This window comes from Mastomys coucha, unplaced genomic scaffold, assembly GCF_008632895.1.
Source record: "Mastomys coucha isolate ucsf_1 unplaced genomic scaffold, UCSF_Mcou_1 pScaffold5, whole genome shotgun sequence".
Taxonomy (NCBI): Eukaryota; Metazoa; Chordata; class Mammalia; order Rodentia; family Muridae; genus Mastomys; species Mastomys coucha.
The window spans coordinates 91,553,208-91,573,746 of NW_022196911.1; the positions used below are offsets into that span (position 1 = coordinate 91,553,208).

The 20,539-nt window shown below is 48.6% G+C and overlaps 1 protein-coding gene across 1 annotated transcript in view; it reads left to right on the top strand.

The window, feature by feature from the left end:
- The window catches only part of Phb (prohibitin), a 14,395-nt gene extending 11,563 nt beyond the window's left edge, over positions 1-2,832 (top strand). Inside the window, exons 6-7 of the mRNA XM_031353204.1 lie at positions 200-295; positions 1,787-2,832. Coding sequence (XP_031209064.1) covers positions 200-295; positions 1,787-1,999 — 309 coding nt within the window. The 3' untranslated portion in view covers positions 2,000-2,832. The remainder of the gene's footprint in view (positions 1-199; positions 296-1,786) is intronic.
- The last annotated feature ends 17,707 nt before the right edge of the window (positions 2,833-20,539 follow it).

Sequence of the window (20,539 nt, forward strand, 5' to 3'; positions counted from 1 at the left end):
AAATCCGCCTGCCTCTGCCTCCCAAGTGCTGGGATTAAAGGCATGTGCCACCACCGCTTGGCTAGGAAGGGCATCTTCTTGTACCTCCAGCCGCTGCTAGAGCCGTTCCTCACCTCTTCCTTGCAGTGGCCAGGGAGGCCTCCCAGCAATGCTGTCTAAGCAATTACTGCCTCAGCTTGTACTCACTTTCTCCCCATAGACACATCTGACCTTCGGGAAGGAGTTCACAGAGGCAGTCGAAGCCAAACAGGTGGCTCAGCAGGAAGCGGAGAGAGCCAGATTTGTGGTGGAAAAGGTGAGCATTCAACCAGATGGCAGAAAGAGCCTTTCCCCTCCTAGTGCTTGGCTCCCCCATCTGCCGGGTGGCCTAGAAATCGGTCGTCTGTCATCTGTCTGGGATAAGCAGAAGAAGGCTGAGGGAGCCTTACTTCTCCAGTCAGTTCCAGAGTCTGTGGGAGCTGTCAGGGTTATGAGGTTATGGTCCTAAATCACTGAAGGGCCACTTGTTTCCTACTTCCCGAGATCAAAACCCTCTCCTGCACATAAAGATGTTGTCCTGGCATGTTTTCAGCCTTGCTGAGGAGTTACGTTTACACCAAGGTTACATAGTGAAACTGACAGCAGAAGAGATCAAACATGCCAGATGTGCTTGGTGGGGTTTTTCCCTGTTGTCGAATCTATCCAGATGTTTCAGAGAGTAATGGAACACAGTGTGTGTGCATGGAAGCCTGCTCTTCCCGATGTGTGTAAAGGCTGTCTGCTCTCTGCGTCTTCCCGATGTTAGCTTTCCCAATCTAAGGATGTTTAAGCCTTAAAATGCACATGAGGCATTTGGTTGTGTAGGCAGGAACATGTTTCCTTTTGTGGCTCCGAACCTGTGACAGGTCTAGTACTGCTGGGTGATGTGGGGTGTGTAGTAGTAAACATTTGTTGAGCAGACAGCTTAATGTTTTGAATTGAGCATTAAAGATGTGGCGTGGTGACAGTGTTTACTTAGCATGTACTAGATGCTTGGATCCTGTTCAGCACCAAAATGGAAGATAGGAGGGATGAAGGATGTTGAGTTCGGAGTCTTAAACTCAAACTCTCCTCCCACGCTCTGAAAATCATATATCCTGATAGATGTCGTCCTGCTGGCATTGGTAGAGTGAGCCAGGGACATTTTTGGGTACATGTTGGAGTCAGTGTTTTCTGTGGGTAACTACAAAGTGCAGTCATGGGAGCACCCTGCTCTTTGGGGGCTTAATTTGTTTATTTGTGGTGCCAGAGGTCAATCCCTAAGAGGCACTGTCATTCAGCTACACCCAGCCCAGCTCTGCTAGGGTTGTTTTGGAGTTTTTTTGTTTGTTTAGTTTTTGGGTTTTGTTTGTTTGTTTGTTTGTTTGTAGCCCTGGCTGACCTAAAATGTCCTGTGTAAGCCAGGCTTGCTTCAGACTTGCAGTGAGTGTCCATCTGCCGTCGCTACTTTAGTGCTAAGATTACAGCTGTTAGCCACCACGATGGGATGTCTGGGTTTTGACTTCTTGGCACTGGAAAGACAGACCTAGAAGATTGATTCGATTCCAGCTTTCCTTTTCTGGGATCAGCATATAAGTGATCATGTCCATATAGCCAAGAGAAGTATGCCCAAGCACACATGGGCATGAAGGGAAGGAGGAAGGCTGGGGGACAGTTTTGACTCCATTGTAAGGGGAACGCTCCCAGGGGGCCTAGCTTCGTCCTGGTCAGACCATGGCTTGATGTGAGTGCTATGGAGTAATTCCAGTCTCGACCTCCTCTTCTATAGGCTGAGCAGCAGAAGAAGGCAGCCATCATCTCCGCTGAGGGTGACTCCAAGGCAGCTGAGCTGATCGCCAACTCGCTGGCCACAGCAGGCGATGGCCTGATTGAGCTGCGCAAGCTGGAAGCTGCTGAGGACATTGCGTACCAGCTCTCCCGCTCTCGGAACATCACCTACCTGCCAGCAGGGCAGTCCGTGCTCCTCCAGCTTCCCCAGTGAGGCCGGCTGGGCCACGGCCTCCATCATGCTGAACGACGCCTTCCTTCTGCCCCACCCCAGAAATCACTGTGAAATTTAATGATTGGCTTAAAGTGAAGGAAATAAAGGTAAAATCACTTCAGATCTCTAATTATCAAATGAAGCTTTTATTGTTACACTTTTTACCCTCTTTCATATCCAAAGTTGCCAAGTGCCTGTGCAGACTGGCCTTCCACCCTAGGCTCTGGCAGTTCGCAGAAAAAAGGCAGGGCAGTGTGTGGTGATGGGGAGCCTCCATCCTGCCATATATGGAAGATTTAAGGACACTGGCACACATGCTTGAACCAAAAGGCAAGCCCTCGGCTTTCCCAGCCATAAGAACCTGGACAGATGCAGCTGGGGAGGGCTAGAGGAAGTGGTCTATCTTAACTGTAAGGCCCATTCCCTCTTAACCGTGACCAGCGGAAGCAGGTGTGTGCGACCAGGGCGTGGAGTGAAGAATCTGCCCATCAAGGTGGGTGGGCCTAATGTTGCTGCCCCCACCAGAGTCCTAAAACCTGGATGGACTTGGACAGGACAAGAGGCCTGGACTGAGATGTGAGTCCTGTGGAAGACTTCCTCTCCACCCCCCACACCAGTCCTCTCCAATACCCAATGGGATTCCAGCTTGAAGGATTGCATCCTGCCGGGGCTGAGCACACCTGCCAAGGACACGTGCGCCTGCCTTCCCGCTCCCCTCTCTCAGAGATTGCCCTTCCTTCCCAAGGGCTGTGGGCCAGTGCTCCGAAGGAAGCAATCAAGGAAAGAAAACACAGTGTAAGTCGCTGTCAATAAATGACACCCAGACCTTCCAGCTGCATTCGGGGTGTGTTTTCAATTTGTGGGAGCGAGAGGATCAGAACAGAGTGTCCCAGCAGTCGTGCGAGCGTGCATGTTTGTGTCACCAGATGGGGAGGGATGTCCAGCAAGGCTAGAAATGCTTTGGTTTTAGGAAATGCTTAGCTGTGTGAGGTGGATCCTACCCCATCCTGAAGTGAACCTTGGTACCAAACCCTGGGTGAGATTTTCATGAAGTGGGTTCATAGGAAGTGAGGCAGGGGGAGAGATTAATTTTCTTCTGTGGTTTTTGTTTGTTTTAATTTATTTACTTTATGTATATGAATAAACTGTAGCTGTCTTGAGACACACCAGAAGAGGGCACCAGACCCCGTTACAGGTGGTTGTGAGCCACCATGAGGTTTCTGGGATTTGAACTTGGGACCCCTAGAAGAGCAGTCAGTGCTCTTAACCACTGAGCCATCTCTCCAGCCCTCTTCTGTGTTTTAGTATCATTACAAACAGGATTACTTCACCCACCAGAGTTGGTCAGTTCTCCCCTGGCAGGAGGGATGCCATTGCTATCTGATGATCAGGCCCAGATCCCTGCTGTCTTCTACTTGGAGACATTGGGTGGCTTGGATTTCTCTGCAGTGGGTTACTCTGCTTCACTTTGGCTGGCCGGCTTGGCAGTCTCTTGGCATCTGAGGAATACCAAATACATTCATTTAGATCGAGGAATGAGAGCTAACCTAGGGCTGAGAAATGACCAGGACCGACCTCTTACCTCTTATCTTTAGGAACAAGGTGGAAGCACTTTCACCTCTCGCCTCCCGTCCTCACAGGGATCCTTAGGAAGGCTCCAAGCCCCTGTCTAACCAGGACCCTGCAGTTCCTCTCCCACAGGGCCAGGCTGAACAGCAGGACAGATTTGGGGTGGAGCTAAAGGAGGGGATCTCCCAACACTACTCTTCCGTACACCTTTCACCAGACCTACTCAGGCTGTAGTCTCTCGCCTCCCAAGAAGGGAAAGGTCCCCTAAAGCTTCCATCTCCGTGCTTGCCTGGGCGTCCTTACACTCTCGGGCCTCCTATCTCTTCTTGCTTATACATTTGCTATAAGATCAGGGAGGCCTGCAAATGATGAGGTGCCTGACTCAAGCACACTGAAGACTGCAGTAGAAACAGCCTAATTTCTAATACGTTCCAGACCAGCATCCACTCTCCAGCCGTCCCCTTTTCCTGCCATTTATTACTTTGGACACCCTTGGGAGGAGGAGGCAGGAGGCTCCTCTCACTCCCTCAGGCCTTTTGAAGGACCCTTGTGTTTCCTGCATTTGGCAGGAGATTGGGTTTCGTTTCCAGGTGTCCGGGAGTCGGGACTGTAAAGCTGCCTGTTGGTGACTGGATCTCTCGTGCCTCAGGTCAGCCCATGGGGTGATGGGCAGGCTGAGCTCCTGCTGGCTTCGCTGTTGGCCTCTCTCTCACAGATGGCAGAGGTGCATCCCGGTGGCAACCTTGGGGCCTCTCTCTGCCTTCACTTCCGCAGAATAAATCTTTTCACAAATGTTCAAGAGCTGTTAAGTGGCTTCTTAGCCCCTCTTGATGGCCTCTGGGTTTGTGAGACTATCACAATGGGCCTTTATCAAGTCCATTCTCCCCAGCCTGGGATGGAGAGCCATGGCCTGGCCAGGAAGGGAGAACACAGGAAGTGGCTTCCTCCCTGTTGGCTCCATGGGGGATGAATAGTTTCCTTGTTCAGGCTCAAAGGCTTACATGCTAAGACAGTAGACCTGCACAAGGGAGCAACAAAAACCTCAAAGGCTTGCTATTTTTCTCACTTCTGAGAACTTGATAGCTTCATGGTTGTGGGGCAGGGTTATAGTCATTCCTACATGGGTGTCTGTGAAAAATCGACTATTTGTCAAATATTGATTGGCACTAGGCAGTGGTGGTGCACCATTACTTAATCCCAGCACTTGGGAGGCAGAGGCAGGCGGATTTCTGAGTTCAAGGCCAGCCTGGACTACAGAGTGAGTTCCAGGACAGCTACACAGAGAAACCCTGTCTCGAAAAACAAAACAAATATGTGTGTGTGTGTGTGTGTGTGTGTGTATATTGATTGGCAAATGACATTTGCTATTTTTTATCTTTGTTTGGAGGCAGGCTCTCATGTAGTGTAGGCTAGCCTGGATCTCCTCTTTCTCTTTTCTCTACCCTGAGTGCTAGGTCACAGGCATGATGTGCAACCATGTCCAGTTTATAAGTGCCATTCTGTTCCAACGAGGCCTTCCAGCATGGGCAAGGGGAGCTGTGGAGTTAGGACCTCCCCGTGACCTTTGCCCTCTGCCACCAGCTCTGTGGGAAGTAACCTGAGTCAGAAGGAGGCTGTGGGACAAGGCTTGTTTTATCATTAGCACCTCTCCTGAAAACACTGATCCTCTCCCTCGGCCGGGTCCCCATGCCTGTGCTGCAGCTCTTCTCACAGTCACCTCATATTGGACAGCCTGCCCTTCCCAATGCCCTAGTCCAGATGCCATGACCTTTGAGTCTTTTTTTTTTTTCTTTTGGTTTTTCAAGACAGGGTTTCTCTGTATAGCCCTGGCTATCCTGGAACTTACTCTGTAGACAAGGCTGGCCTCGAACTCAGAAATCCCCCTGCCTCTGTCTCCCAAATGCTGGGATTAAAGGCATGTGCCACCACTGCCTGGCAATTCGTTTGTTTCTCTTCAGCAACACTTCTGCTCATAGTTCCTTGTCCTATACCTGCTGCCTCTCCCTAGTAGCCTGAACAACATGCATCCACATTCCTGGGAGGCATTTGGCATTCTGCAGTGGAATGCAGTTCTGTCTGCCTGTTTGTGAACATCCGTATGCAAAGTCTCTCCTCTGCCATAGGTTAGGCCAGGAAACCCTCTTCTTGTCCCTTTGTTATGGGAATCTGTGTTTGTCAAGTGAATGGAAAAAGAGACTGCGCTCATGGGGCTGAGTTAGAAGGCCAAGCTGGGAGCTAAAGCTCAGGTCTGGGTTAGTGTGGTTTTGTTTGAGACAAAGTCTCATGTATCCCAGGCTGGCCGCCAACTCATTATGTAGCCGAGGATGACCATGAAGTCATCATCCTTCTGCAGTCTATGTCCCAAGTCCTGGAGGTACACAGATTTCCTGGTCTCTGTTAGGCAGGATACCTGGTAATAGCATCCCTTCAGTTCTTGGGGATTATCCCTCCCTCCCTATGGTGCCCGTGTGAGTAGAGACTCACCATGTATGGTCCCCTTGCAGTACCCTACTCTCCTGCCCCTTCCTTTGATCCCTTCCCTCTCCCTACCTTAAGCCCAACTCACAACGGCCCTACTCCAGAACTTCGCCAGCAATGGCTGGCCTCATTGAAGCTTTGCTCACATAGGAAGTCTCCCTTTATAAAGAAGAGCCTGTCCCTGAAACTCTAGCAACAGCAGGATTGAGAATTGAGTAGAAACGGAGTTGGGAGGCTTGCCCCAGACCCCAGATGGTAGATGCTTGGTTGCCTTAGCAAAGCCTAGATGAACATAGATGGGAATCTACTAGGCCTGGCTCATAGCTGGAAGAGAACACACTTGCTGTTGAAGCTGGGTGGATAGAGGAGAGGGGGTTTCTCTATAGTACCCACAAGTCTAGCTGCTCCTGAAGAGCAGGTGAAGCTAACATGGCAGTGCTACTGTCGGGGAGTGAATGGCTGTTGTTACCCTGCCTGATTGCAGAAGAAGCCATGAGCCGTGAAAGGTTAGGACCATCTAGATTTGGCTACAAGAGTTCTGAGTACTTCCGAGCTGGAAGACTGTCTGTCACCTGCAAGCCAACTCCAGCCCACCGCTTGTTTTGTATGGCTTACAAACTGGGAATTGTTTCTGTACCTTTAAAGGGTTGGAGGGGAAAATCAAAATGATACTATTTTGTGACACATGAGAAATGTCTATAAGCTGGGTTTGTTTGGAAAGTGACTGCTCCTGAGTGCTCCAGCTGCAGCATCGAAGAGTTGCAGCAGAGCCCAGTGGTGGCCCACAGAACCTGAAATACTGTCCCTCCCTAGGGACTGGGAAACATGGCTGACCCCTGACTTGGGGGATCTCAAAGGAAAGAGCTCTGGAATCTGGAGGCCTCAGGCCCCCGAGGGAGTTATCAGGTACAGTGTATTGTCTCCAGGTTCTTTATATATATATAAAGATTGATTTATTTCATGTGTGTGAGTAACACTATAGCTGTACAGATAGTTGTGAGCCTTCATCTGGTTGTTGGGAATTGACTTTTAGGACCTCTGCTCACTCTGGTCAACCCTGCTTTCTCGGTCGACCATGCTCGCTCCTGTTGGCCCCACTCGCTCTGGCCCAAAGATTTATTTATTATTATAAATAAGTGCACTGTAGCTGTCTTCAGACACACCAGGAGAGGGTGTCAGATCGTCAGATCTCATTACGGGTGGTTGTGAGCCACCATGGGGATGCTCTGATTTGAACTCAGGACTTTTGAAAGAGCAAATTGGTGCTCTTACCCGCTGAGCCATCTCAACAGCCCATTGTCATCAGGTTCTTGATTGTGTCCAAGGCCACAGTCTTAGGAGTAGTTACACTGAGGCTCTGACGTGCAGACCTACACCACCTGCTGCTTGCACACTTGTTTACTGGTTTACACACATGTCCAAGGCACTAGAAGAAGAATGGGGGAACAAATGGAGCTTAGGGAGGAAGAGGAACTCCATAGTCTCCAACGGATCTGAGAAGGTCTAGGTGTCAAACACCTTTATTTCCATGGCTTTGTCCTCTGGGAACTATTTGCTGCTGGACCATCCTGACAATGCAAGAAGAGGCTACAGCCAAGGATGGAGACAAGGAAAGCGATGAACCCCTCGGACCCCCAAGATCAGGGCTGCCAGCTTAGGTCATGTCAACCCTTGACAGCCAGAGACCCAAAGAGAACCTGCAGAAGCCCTTTGTGGTAGATTATGCCAAACCTGACCTTTTCCAATTTGAGGGATTGTCCCCTTACCCTGAGCCACCACTTCTGACTTTGTCAAGGTCTTCTTTGGCACATCTTTCCTCCAGGCACCTTTCCTATCTAACTGTACTCCACTGGCATCCCAGACAGCAGGGAACGGAGCAGGAAGTTTTCAGTTCCTTGGGAACACTTCTTCCTTTAGGTGTGGAGGGCCAGGAGTCCTGCTAGACGTCTCACAGGATCAGGCAGTGAAGTCATCAGGGAGGTCCAGGTCTCCAAGCTCTCTAGTGCTGTTCTGAGGCTCCTACTTGGCTCTCAGTTGTTACAGTATTGAGGCTTGTCTTGAAAACCCTTTCTTTGCACTCACAGGTGTTGATACAGCCTCTCTCTCCATGCCTCTCACGAGAACAATTTTGTTACCAGCTAGACTAGACTGGGCAGGAAGCCGAACAACCACCTTCTCCTTTGAAAGCCTCTCCTGCCAGTGAACTCAGCCATGCTTGCTGCCAGGATGAAGATGGCCACTGGGTGGGACTTCCCATAGGCTCACTGGAAGGTGACTCAAAGTAAAGGGAAAGTTGTAGAACCAGAGAGATTTGGGTTTGAATTCTGGCTCTAGAGAAAACTCTGATCAAGTACATAAATTCTTCACTCTGGGTTTGGTTTTTATTTTTTTAAAAAATGTGTGTTTACGCTTTTTAATTTTTTTTTTTTTTTTTTTTTTTTGGTTTTTTCGAGATGGGGTTTCTCTGTGTAGCCTTGGCTGTCCTGGAACTCACTCTGTAGACCAGGCTGGCCTCAAACTCAGAAATCTGCCTGCCTCTGCCTCCCAAGTGCTGGGATTAAAGGCATGTGCCACCACCGCCCAGCTTAATGTTTTCTTTGTATATGCATTTATGTGCACTGGTGTTTTGCCTGCATGTTTGTGTGTGGGTGTTGGATCCCCTGGAACTGAAGTTACAGACAGTTGTGAGCTGCCATGTGAGTACTGGGAATTGAACCCAGGACCTCTGAAAGAACAGCCAGTGTTCTTAACCACTGAGTCATCTCTCCAGCCCCTGGGTTTGTTTGTTTTAATTAATACATAAAAATACAACTGAGAGAGCTGGGGTTGTAGCTCAAGGGGAGAACACGTGTCTAGCATTGCACAAACTCTGGGGGTCCCATCTGTCATGACTCAACAATAAAAAAACAACTTCAGCCGCAACAACAACAAACCCCCTGAGGATATGACTCTTGTCATTTGGATAGAAAAGGCTTCTGCATTAAAGGCTTGGTTTCTAGTGCAATGTCCAGTGGTATGATGTGGGGGAACTGAGTAGATCATGAGGGCTCTAATCTAATCACAGGCTGGGAAGAGTAAATAACAGTGCTGTCTGCATATGCATCAAAGCCTGAGTTCACATCCCCAGCACCCATATAAAAAAGGCAGGCATGGTTTTTTAGTGCCTATAACCCTGGTGTGGGCTTGGATGAAGCCAGAAGGATTGCTGGGCTTGTGGGCCACCAGCCTAGCCAAAAGAGAATTAAGTAAAACCCAAGCTCCAGACTCAGTGAAACACCCTATTTTATGGAAACCCAAGAGTAATAGAGCAGGAGTCTGGACTTAGACATCCCCCTTTAGTCTCTGCACGTAAGCTGATAAATGCCCATTTTATATTCATGCACACACACACAGGGTTAATCTATTGATGAGACCGCAAGTTAATGACATTGGGAGGCCTCATTGGAGGAAGTCAATCAGCGTGGCTGTGTGTTTGCCTCTCCTCTTCCTCCTCATCCTCAACCCCCCCCCCCCCAGGCAGTATGAGGCAAGCAGTGACCCTCCACTTGCTCCCTTTGCAATGATGTTTCTGACCGTGGACTGAGAAGCCTCAGAAACTGTGAACCCGACTAAACCTTTCTTCCTTTAAGCTGATTTTCCTCAGGTCACTTTTCACAGCAACAAAAAGTTGGCTAACATTTCAGTATGACAGTGATGTTGAAGGATGAGGTGCGAGTCACAGAGAGACTCGCTATCAGAGTACTGTAGAGTGTTTCTACCTCCTACGGAGGCCTTAGACGCCGGTGCGGTTTGGGGGAAGGTTTTGTGATGGGCAGGCTTGGAATGCAGTGTCCATTTCTCAGGAGTTTTGGCCTCACAGGGCCAAACCCTGAGCCAGGCGTGCCTACACCTGCTCTTCTCCACCAGGTGGCAGCAGCCTGATTGCCATCGAGGGTTCCAGGCTGGGTGACAGGAACAACACGTTCAGAAAAAGATCCATCTGTTCTGGCCAACACTGAAGATAAGCAAATAGGTGAAGGTGACCCTCTGTATACTGAGTTCCTGATAGAGAACCCCTTGGACATCTGTGGTTGTAAATATACTAACAGTTCTAACCACAGGCCAAACCAGTGTCATCCATGTTTCTACCAGGCGGAACCAGAACCTCTAGGCAAACTGTGGTCTCAACCTGTTCTTAGACCAGTGAGGTTCTCAGGGTGCTGAATGCTCAGGTTTTAGCACCCTGAGGTCAGTTTGGGAGGCTTATCCAGCTGTTAACAAATTTATAGGGACACAGAAGGAACATCGGATTTTCTTTTTTGAAACCCCAAAGTTTTCCTTGCAGTTTCCCAAAATACTTAGGAGGGGAAGGAGGGGCCATCATGAAATCTAATAGGGCAGGTGCTCAGGGAGGCTCGACCTGCAGGCTTGCAGGTGTTTTTAATGGGTGGGCAGACCTGAAAAGGCAAATGCTACACAGGAGTTTGTTTATCCGTTCATCCAGCAAGTATGTGCAGTCCCAGGCTAGATGCCTCAGGGGATTAAAAATGCAGATAGGACACAGGTCCTTGGTCAAAAGGCTCCAGCCAGGGGCTGGGGGAGGTAGTGTAGCAGTTAAGAGTGCTGTATTCCAAAGAATACAGGCTTGATTCCCAGCCCCCACAAGGTGGCTCATAACTATCTGCAACTCTAGGCCAGAGAATCAGATACCCTTTTCTCCACCCCAGGCCCCAGGCACACACAGTGGTGCACAGATAGACATGTTGACTCAAACAGCAACAATAAATCCCCACACGTGGGGGCTGGAGAGATGGCTCAGCGGTTAAGAGCACTGACTGCTCTTCTGAAGGACTTGACTTCAAATCCCAGAAACCACATGATGGCTCACAACCATCTGTCATGAGATCTGACGCCCTCTTCTGGTGTGTCTGAAGACAGCTACAGTGTACTCACATATATATAATAAATAAGTCTTTTTTTAAAAATAAAAAAAAAAAACCCACACACATACATAAAATAAATAAAATGTATCGCCATGCGAAGGGTGATCTGAGTCGTCTGTATTAAAGGACTCTATATTGTCAATATTCTTCTTCTTTTTCCTTCAGATTTCTGTTCTCCATTATCTGCTTCAGGCCAAAACTTAAACCATGGGGCGGTAAAATGGGGAAGAAACAGAAAGGGAGTGGCTGGAGGCTTCAGGCTTGTCACAGAGATCCACGAAGCAGAGTGTGAATCCCCCGCACTGTCACTAGTGTGCTCAGATGGGAAAGGGAAGCATCGGCCTCACCCCCTCCTGTCTGAATCTCAGGGACCCCTGACTCTAGCCCCACTCTGCCTCATCTTGCAAGTCTTCAGACACACCAGAAGAGGGCATCAGATCCCCTTACAGATGGTTGTGAGCCACCTTTGAACTCGGAGCTTCTTGATTGTCAAAGATACGGAGAAAGGTAAAAAAGAAAATAGACTATTGTCTCTTTGCCCTCAGGTAATATTGTACATATCCGTACCTGAAGAATAAGGAATATATGTTTTGGAAAGGAGGAGGATAATCAGGTGAACTGTTTTCTGCAAATAATTACAAAAAGACACGTAGAGGCTAAGAATTACTTAGCACTACTGAATGGTTTGTTTTGGTTTGGTTTTGGTTTTGTTTGGTCTGAGAGGGAAATTTTAGAAATCAAATAAGTTACCTAGGGAGAAAGGACCCATGAGGGAGAAATGGTAAAGAATACTTTCACTTCTCTAATCTTTCTATGATATTTGCATGATACTGGTTGTGTGGGGGACTATTTGTGTATGCCAAAGCACATTTGTGGAGGACTCTCAAGAGCCAGCTCTCACAGAGCAGTGGTGGCGCACGCCTTTAATCCCAGCACTTGGAGGCAGAGGCAGGTGGATTTCTGAGTTCGAGGCCAGCCTGGTCTACAGAGTGAGTTCCAGGACAGCCAGGGCTACACAGAGAAACCCTGTCTCAAGGGCCAGTTCTCCCCTATAGATCTGCAAAATCAAACCCAGGTCCTCTTTTCCTTCATGTGGATTCATGAAGAGTTTTTGCTTTTGCTTTTACTGTTGCTGATAAATCTTAACACTTGTCTGGTTCTTCAAAGGGCCCGAGAGATCCCTGCACTTGGTTTTATCACAGGTAACTGGATTGTACCCAGAAATGACCTTTGTCGTAAGGAGGACAGTTGCTCCGGACCCTTCACTTCCCGGGAACTTAGCATTGAGAATCTACAGAGAAGCTGCTCCTCTCTTTTCTGATCTGCAGGCTTAGCTGCTCCAGGCCTGCTCTCCTAAGCACCCACTGCTCTGGGATGGAGTGCTGAGACCGACTCCCAGCAGTGGAGGCTGTGCTCCACAGCAAACCCACTCCTCAGGACACAGATTCCTCAGGGCCAGATTGTTCTGTTTGACTGCTGTACACGGAGGTGCCATGCAGCTCTGAGAGAGTCACAAACAAACAGGAAGCCAGTCCACTTCCTCTTTGGTAAGGCTGGCCCCAAATCTTTATCAGCTTGTTAGCCCAGAGGGGAGGGAGCAACCAGGATTCAGAAAACAACTTCCTGTTAGAGATCACAAGGAATTTTGGTCCCACTGCCAGGACGGGCTCCTTAATTCATGGACCCATTTGCCCAGGTTGGCCAGTCTTCCTGACAATGAAAGTCTATCTAGCTCCTATCTCTCCCATGGGAAAGGCTTTTCTGATAAACGCAACTGCAACCGTGCTACCACTCCAACATGAAACACCTCTGAACTTTCATGAAGCAGCTCTTTTTTTTCTTTTTTCTTTTTTTTTTTTTTTTTTTTTTTTTTTTTTTTTTTTTTTTTTTTTTTTTTTTTTTTTGGTTTCTCGAAACAGGGTTTCTCTGTATAGCCCTGGCTGTCCTGGGGAACTCACTCTGTAGACCAGGCTGGCCTCGAACTCAGAAATCTGCCTGCCTTTGCCTCCCAGGTGCTGAGATCAAAGGCGTGCGCCACCACTGCCTGGCTTATGAAGCAGCTCTTTAGGTGACAATCACAAGAACATGCTGTCCCTAGAGGCAGCACTGACATATTTTCTTGTGCCTTTCTCCGTGTCTGCCCCACACAGCTCTCCCTGTTCACTGGGATGCCCAATTCATGTTCACAGACTATACAAGCAATTGCAAAAGGGGGCACCGAACAGAGCTGGCTCCTGATGGGGCCGGAAAGCGTTGCCACATGAGACCATGGGGCAGCTGAAACAGAGGGAGTGGTGAGGACAGTTACAGGAGTGTAAAACTGAGGTATGGCCGGGGTGGAGGCTGGAGATGAGAACTACAGATATATTTGGTGCAGTCAACAAGTCCTGCGTGCCACCGGTGCACACGGGAGGGAGAAAGGCTGCTTAACTGAACAGCTCCTAAGGCATCAGACAGAGAGGCGGCGAACGTTCAAAAGGAACTCAGATTTGTACAAATACTGCCAGAGAGGCTGAGAGATGGCTCACCAGTTGAAAGGACTTACTGCTCTTATGGAGGACTCTGGTTCCATTCCCAGTGCCCATGTGTTGGGTAAGAAACCTCTGGAACTCCAGTCCTAGGGGATCCGACATTTTCCTTCTGGCCTCTGTGGGCATTCATGCATGCAGTTCGAAACATAGAAGCACACAGAATAGCCATACACATAAAATAAATAAATCAATAAAATGCAAAAAAGCCACTGTCAGACATAAACATAATGTTGAACATCGATCTAATCCTTTACAGTGTGACTCAAGAGTATAAAGTAGGATACCGTCGAGCCTCAGGCTATCTTTGACTATCAGCAGCTACTTTGGAGAACATTAGATGTGGGCCTGGCAGCCTGAGCTGAGTCATTACCACTTACTAAAGAAGGAGGAGGAGGAGGAAGAGGAGGAGGAGGAGGAAGAAGAGTGGGAGGGAGAAGAGGGGGAGGAGGAGGAGGAGAAGAGGAAGAGGAGGAGGAAGAGGAGAGAAGGAAGAGTGGGAGGGAGAAGAGGAGGAGGAGGAGGAGAAGGAGGAGGAAGAGTGGGAGGGAGAAGAGGAGGAGGAGGAGGAGAAGGAGGAGGAAGAGTGGGAGGGAGAAGAGGGGGAGGAGGAAGAAGAAACCTCTTTGCTACCAACCTGTTTAGTTGTTATTGTTTTGTTTTTTAAGAAAACTGGATGCAGAAAGAAAAGAACTCGAGCACACACACACACACAGACACACACACTACAAAACTCTAAATACCCAGTCATCTTTTCTTTGTGGTTGGTTGGACTTTGAATGAAAGTTTCTTTATTAAGCACCTTAGTGCAGAGAAGAGAGAGATACAGGTGTGGAAGGGCAGGGACCAGGTGTGGAAGAGTGGGGGACGGCTCTTACTCCTGCTTCTCTCCCTTGCCTCTTGCCCATTCTGTTCCCCCTCTCTCCCCATTTCCTTTCCTCCTCTGTCCACATGGTCATGGCCGCCCCCTACTTCTCTAATCTCTCCTTCTCTCTGCCTTTCTCTGCCTCTGCTACCCTCTTAACTCCCCTCCCAATGCCCTAAATAAACTCTATTCTATACTAAGAAAGAAAGAGAGAAAGAAAGAAAGAGAGAGAGAGAGAGAGAGAGAGAAAGACAGACAGAAAGAAATGAAGAGTGGGGGACCAGGTGTGGAAGGGTGGGGACCAGGTGTGGAAGAGTAGGGACCCCATGCAGGAGATGGAGGACAGACTGCAGTAGAAAATGACCAGCATGACAGGATGGGGCTGAGATGGAAGCAGATGTACGCAGACGGAGCATGAAGTTCATGGAGCGAGGTCACAAAAAAACTGCAGCAAGATGTAGGTGAGTAGCTTGGTGCGGGACCTTGAGCTCAAGGCCATAGGTTCAATTCCCCAGTACTAGAGAACAGAAGGAGGAGGTGGGGTGGAAGGGTCCTTGAGGCAACTGCTCTGAAAGTCCTCAGGAGGTACCATGTTCATAATGAAGATCATTAGAGAGGACAGAGACAGTCCTGGTGACTGTCCCAAGGATGCATGCTCATAAGGTTCAAGGTGTTCCTTGGTCTTTTACTTAGGTGCACATACAGTCTTGCCAACAGCACCAGTGTGTGTTTCTTTGTTGCCCTATTAGGTTTCCAAAGCTTTGCCTCATAGCCGTGTACAAAAGCTCTGTCCAGAGAGCAGGGTGGAAGCTGGGCTCAGCGGAGCTGGCCAGACACTCCTGGCCCTGTCAGCATGCCAGCACCCCCCACTCAGCCCAGACCCCATCAGACAGACAAGACGAGATAAATGGAAACCTCAGGTTAAAAATACCCAGCTTGTTGTAAAGAGAAATAGGCACAGGAAGGAAGTGTGGGGAGGCAGGCTAGAGAAAAAAGCCCCAAAAAGAAGGTGGTATTAAAGGCTAAGAGTGAATCGGGTGAAGATTTTGAGGCATGCTCTTCGGGTATCCTCAGTGGGCAGGCCATTCAGGCAGGTCCTCGCAGAGAAATAGTTTGTGCTCACTGAGACCAGGATTCGAATCCCCAGGAAAAGTCTCGACCCAGGTTTAAGATGGACAAGCAGACACCTTCAGGTGGGCGAGACTCGGAGGCTTGGAGGAAAGCTCGTCACGCTTGCCTCTGGAAAGAGTCATTGAACCAGCAGACTGTCCGCCCTGAGGAGATTGGGAAGGGTGCTTAGCTGGCCTGGAACCTCACCCAGTCTTTGGGGGAAGGGAGAACAGTGAATCAGAGAGCTGAATGGAGCCAGCATAGTGTCTGTACCACAGAGATGTGGATGGAGGCTCTGGAAGCGGGAAACCTGACGATCCCTTGTCCTGGCTGCAATGACCACTCCTGCATGTGTCTGTTTCCTTAGTTGTGGAAAGCAGCCCGGCAGTAAGTGGTAGCCTGGTAGCGTCGTGGAGGGGATTAAGTAAGCCAATCAAAATTACTGGTCCCTACAAGTTAATTCTTAACGATGGCTTTGGAACGTGTGATGGAGATGCATTATGGAGAGACACTCTTAACCAACGCCGATGGGTGGCCTTTCCCAGGAAGCCTGCTCTCCACCTGGCCAGGAGAGAGCAGCAAAAAAAGATAATCCGAAACTAATGCCTGATGGCAGATGCAGACAACTACACAATCACATTTTAGTGTGATAGGAGAGTATTTTTGTGCCAACCTCCAGGGGGCAAAGCTCAACCCCTTTGTCCTTAGTATGGGGAGGGGGCCAGGCTAGTGGGGAGGCGTCCTGGCAAGAAGGAAACCAAGGGAATAGAGTAAAGTAAAAGGGGGTGTGCAGCAGGAGCGCGTGGGAGAGTCAACAGGGACTCAGGGTGCTTTGTTAAGAGTTTGCTTCTGGTTGGATACAATGGATCTCACCTATAATTTCAGCATTTGGGAGACGGAGGCAGGAGGATCATGAGTTCTGGATCAGTCTGAGCAACATAACAAGACTCTATCTATAAAAAAAAAATTCAAATATATCTATGCATAGTGGAATATACCTTTAATGTCAGCACTTGGGAGATAGAAGCAGATGGATCTCTGTGAGTTTGAGGCTAGCCTGCTCTACAGATCCAGTTCCAGGACAGCCAGGGCTACACAGAGAAACCCTGTCTCGAAAGACAAAATAAAATAACAACAAATTTGTACTTTAGCAGCTAGGATGTAGCTCAAAGACAGAGTCCCCTCCCGTCACACACTAACATGCTTGAGGCACTGTGACAATGACAACAGCACCTTATAGTCCAGGCAGGAGGCAAAAGGAGGCGATCGGAAGGTGGCGTTCAATCTGTGTACTGAACAGATTTCATTGGTAGAGCTGTGGAGCGTAACTGAGAGGGGAAGAGGTTTGTGGTGGGGAGGTCAGCAGGTCAAATGGTCCCTGCTATGGCCAGGCAAGAGACAAAAAAGAAAGCTCTTAGCTGGCAGAGTAACTGGAAAGATGGCAAGGAAAGAGAAGACATCTCCATGATGTGTAGTCCCTCACCTGGACATGTAGTAGTGTTCTTTAGTGGAGACTGGATAAAGGGAGAAAAAGAGTTACAAAGAATCTTTGTATAGAATATCAAGTCTAAGGAGGCTGAGATGGCCAGGTGCCCGGGGTAGGCAGGGGGCATGCCGAGGTAGGAAGTGATAGACGTACAGTAGGAGTAAGGTGAGCTGGCAGACAGCTCCCTTCAGAATTGAGCAATAGTTACTTTGTTTGTGTGTGTGTGTGTGAGTGTGTGTGTGTGTGTGTGTGTGTGTGTTTAAGACAGGGTCTCTCTAGATAACCCTTGCTGTCTTGGAACTTTATTAATTTATCTGAGTCAGGCTCTCTCTACATAGCCCTGGCTGTCTTGGAACTCACCATTTAGACAAGGCTGGCCTTGAATTTACAGAGATCCACCTGCCTCTGCCTCTTGAGTACTGTGGTTAGTGGCGTGTGCCATCACGATCAGCATAATCACCACTCTAAATACCACCGAGTCCCTACTATGATTTTAATGTATAGCTGGATATTGTCACTGGCTTTCTATGGTAGATAAAGCTTCCTCAGGAAGAGATGAGAGGCATCCCAGGGGGCCCAACAAGCCTCCCTTGCTCTCTAATTTGTAGTTAGAAAGATGATAAAGCACCATAGGTTACTGCATCCTAAATGACATATGCATTATTGGGCTTGAGCTAAATCAATTATTTTTACAAAGTAGAAGAATCACTTAAGGCGATCTTGCCAAGACATTGCAGATAAAGATCATGGGAATTCAGGAAATGCTAGCACACAACAAATGGCAAGCCAGGCGTGGAGGCGCATACCTGGACTCTTGCCACCCAGAGAAACAGGGAGCACTCTAAGTTTGAGACCAGCCTGGTCTACACAGCAAAGCTCAGGCCAGCCAGAGCTACATAATGAGACCCTGCTAAAAAGGAAGGAAGAGTGGGGGGAGGGACGGAGGGAAAGAGAAAAAGAGAAAGGCTGAGGAGATAGCTCAGTTAGTGAAACATTAGGTGTGCAAGCATGATGACCCTGAATTTGATCCCCAGTACCCATCAAAGGGGAGGGCGGTGACACAGAGCCCATAATCCCAAAGAAGCAGACATGGGAGGATCCCTGTGTTCTCTGGCTGGCTAGTCTGGCTGAATCAGCAAGCTCCAGGGTTTGATACCCTGTCTCAAAGAATAAGGTGGAGAGTGACTGAGGAAGACGTCCAATGTTGAAGTTTGACCTTCATATAGCCCCTCCACATACATGTGTACCTGAACACACAAAAAGGAAAAGAGAAATGCAATGGTAGTTGGGGAGATGGCTTCGTAGGTAAGCATGCTTAATGCTTACTACTTGGAGGTCTGAGTTTAGAACCCATCAATCACCTATGTAAACGCTGTAGGCTCCTGTGATCTTGGTGCTGTGAGCGACAGAAACAGGAGAGTCACTTAAGCTTGCTGGCCACTGACCTAGCTCCAGGTGCATGGTGGAACCCTGTCTCAAAAGAATAAGGTGGACAGTGATAAAATAAGACACCCAGAGTCCACCTCTGGCCTCCAGGTGTGCACTGGCACCTGCAGACACATGTACACGTCTCTCTCACACACACACACACTACCTATGCCACAGGACAAATATTTTTTCAAGTGAAAGGCAGAGATGAAGTGATAAGAGAAGAAGGAAAGAGCAAAGTTGACCTCCTCTCCATATATCTTGACAGATAGTTCCATTATAATGCTAAAATAGAGTTTAATGAGGTCTCACAAGAATATGGAGGAAATAACTCTTGACACTGTTAAGGCATGTGAAGTGGACAGCTGTGCCACTGTTAAAAAAATGAGGCTCATCTGAAATATATAGTATGGCTTGAGATAGCAGGCCATGTGTTAGAAATAGCCGAGCTGGGTGTGATGCACGTCTTGCGGGGGTGGGCGGCTAAGGCAAGAGGGTCAGGAGTTCTGGGCCAGGCCAGCCTCAGCTACATAGCAAGCGTGATGCCAGCCTGGAGTACAGAAAGCCTGGGGGAAGTGCATTGGCTTTGAAAGCACAAGGGCCTTAGTCTGGATCCTGGCAACTATGTAAGAAGCTGAGTGGGGTTGAGTCCATGAACTTTGGTGCTGGGGTAGGGCTATGGGACGAGTGGATCACTGGCGCTTGCTAACTAGCAACCAATCTCTCCAGGTTCAATGAGAACCTTGTCTTGTGGAGAAAAAAAATGGAAAGTGGTGAAGCAGGACTCCCAATGTCCTCCTTTAGCATCTACTAAACTAACAAGCACACTGACATATAACTTGTGCACGCATGCATGTACACAAACACATACATACATACATACACACATGCTTCCATACACATGCATGCACACATACATACACATATACATCCACACACATAAAATAAATATATATTAAAGGTTCATGTTAAAATGTTATTGCTTGATAAAATGTAATACCTTAGCTGAGCACAGTGGCTCATGCCTTTAATCTTAGCACTCAGGAGACAGAGGCAGGTGGATCTCTGTGAGTTTGAGGCCAGTCAGTGAGTTCCAGGACAGTCAGAGCTAAGGATGAGACCCTGTCTCAAAACAACAAGAAGATGTCAGTAAGCACTTTGCTATGGGGGATTGTCACTTCACAAAGACTGTAATTTTAACAAACGTTTGAGCTACCTTTCGACTTCCTCAGTGCTCCACATCTGAAACACTGAGGGTTGTATTTATCCTGCAGAACAAAGGAGGCTTGTACTGGGGAGTGAGGCTGCAATGGCTCACTTGTCCTTCATCGCCTTGGTCCTTCCCTTCCATCTAAAGATGAGAGAAAGATTAGTCGAGCTCCCTGGAGAAAAGCCTTAGGCAAATACTGGATGTTGCTGAGTTATTGTTACTATTTAACAACACTAGCAGCTGTGCTCTACACGCCTGCCTCAAGAGGGGTTCGAGGGAACTTCCAGACCAGGGATCCATAGCAAACATTTCAACACTTGCTCTCTTGACACCATATGAGTCTAGGGGTCCCAGAGGCCTGTGAGCCGTAGGGGGCATGGAGGCTGCTGGGGCTTAGAAAACCCAAAGCCCAACCGGGCAGTGGTGGCGGCGCACGCCTTTAATCGTAGCACTTGGGAGGCAGAGGCAAGTGGATTTCTGAGTTTGAGGCCAGCCTGGTCTACAGAGTGAGTTCCAGGACAGCTGGGGCTACACAGAGAAACCCTGTCTTGAAAACAAACAAACAACAAAAAACAAAACATAAAGAAAGAAGGAAAAAGAAAAACCAAAGCCGGAAAGGGGAAGAGGGTGGGGGGACTGCCATTCTCTATGGAAGGAAGAGTCTACCTCTTTCTTTTTTTTTTTTTGGTTTTTTTTCAAGACAGGGTTTCTCTGTGTAGCCCCGACTGTCCTGGAACTCACTCTGTAGACCAGACTGGCCTCGAACTCAGAAATCCACCTGCCTCTGCCTCCCAAGTGCTGGGATTAAAGGCGTGTGCCACCACTGCCCAGCCGAGTCTACCTCTTTCTATCAGAGGCCAAAAGTGAATTGGGCCAGTAACTGGCCATGGAAAGCATCATGTGTGTCAGCCTGGGGCCAAAGCCATGGGGATTAAATCTTCACT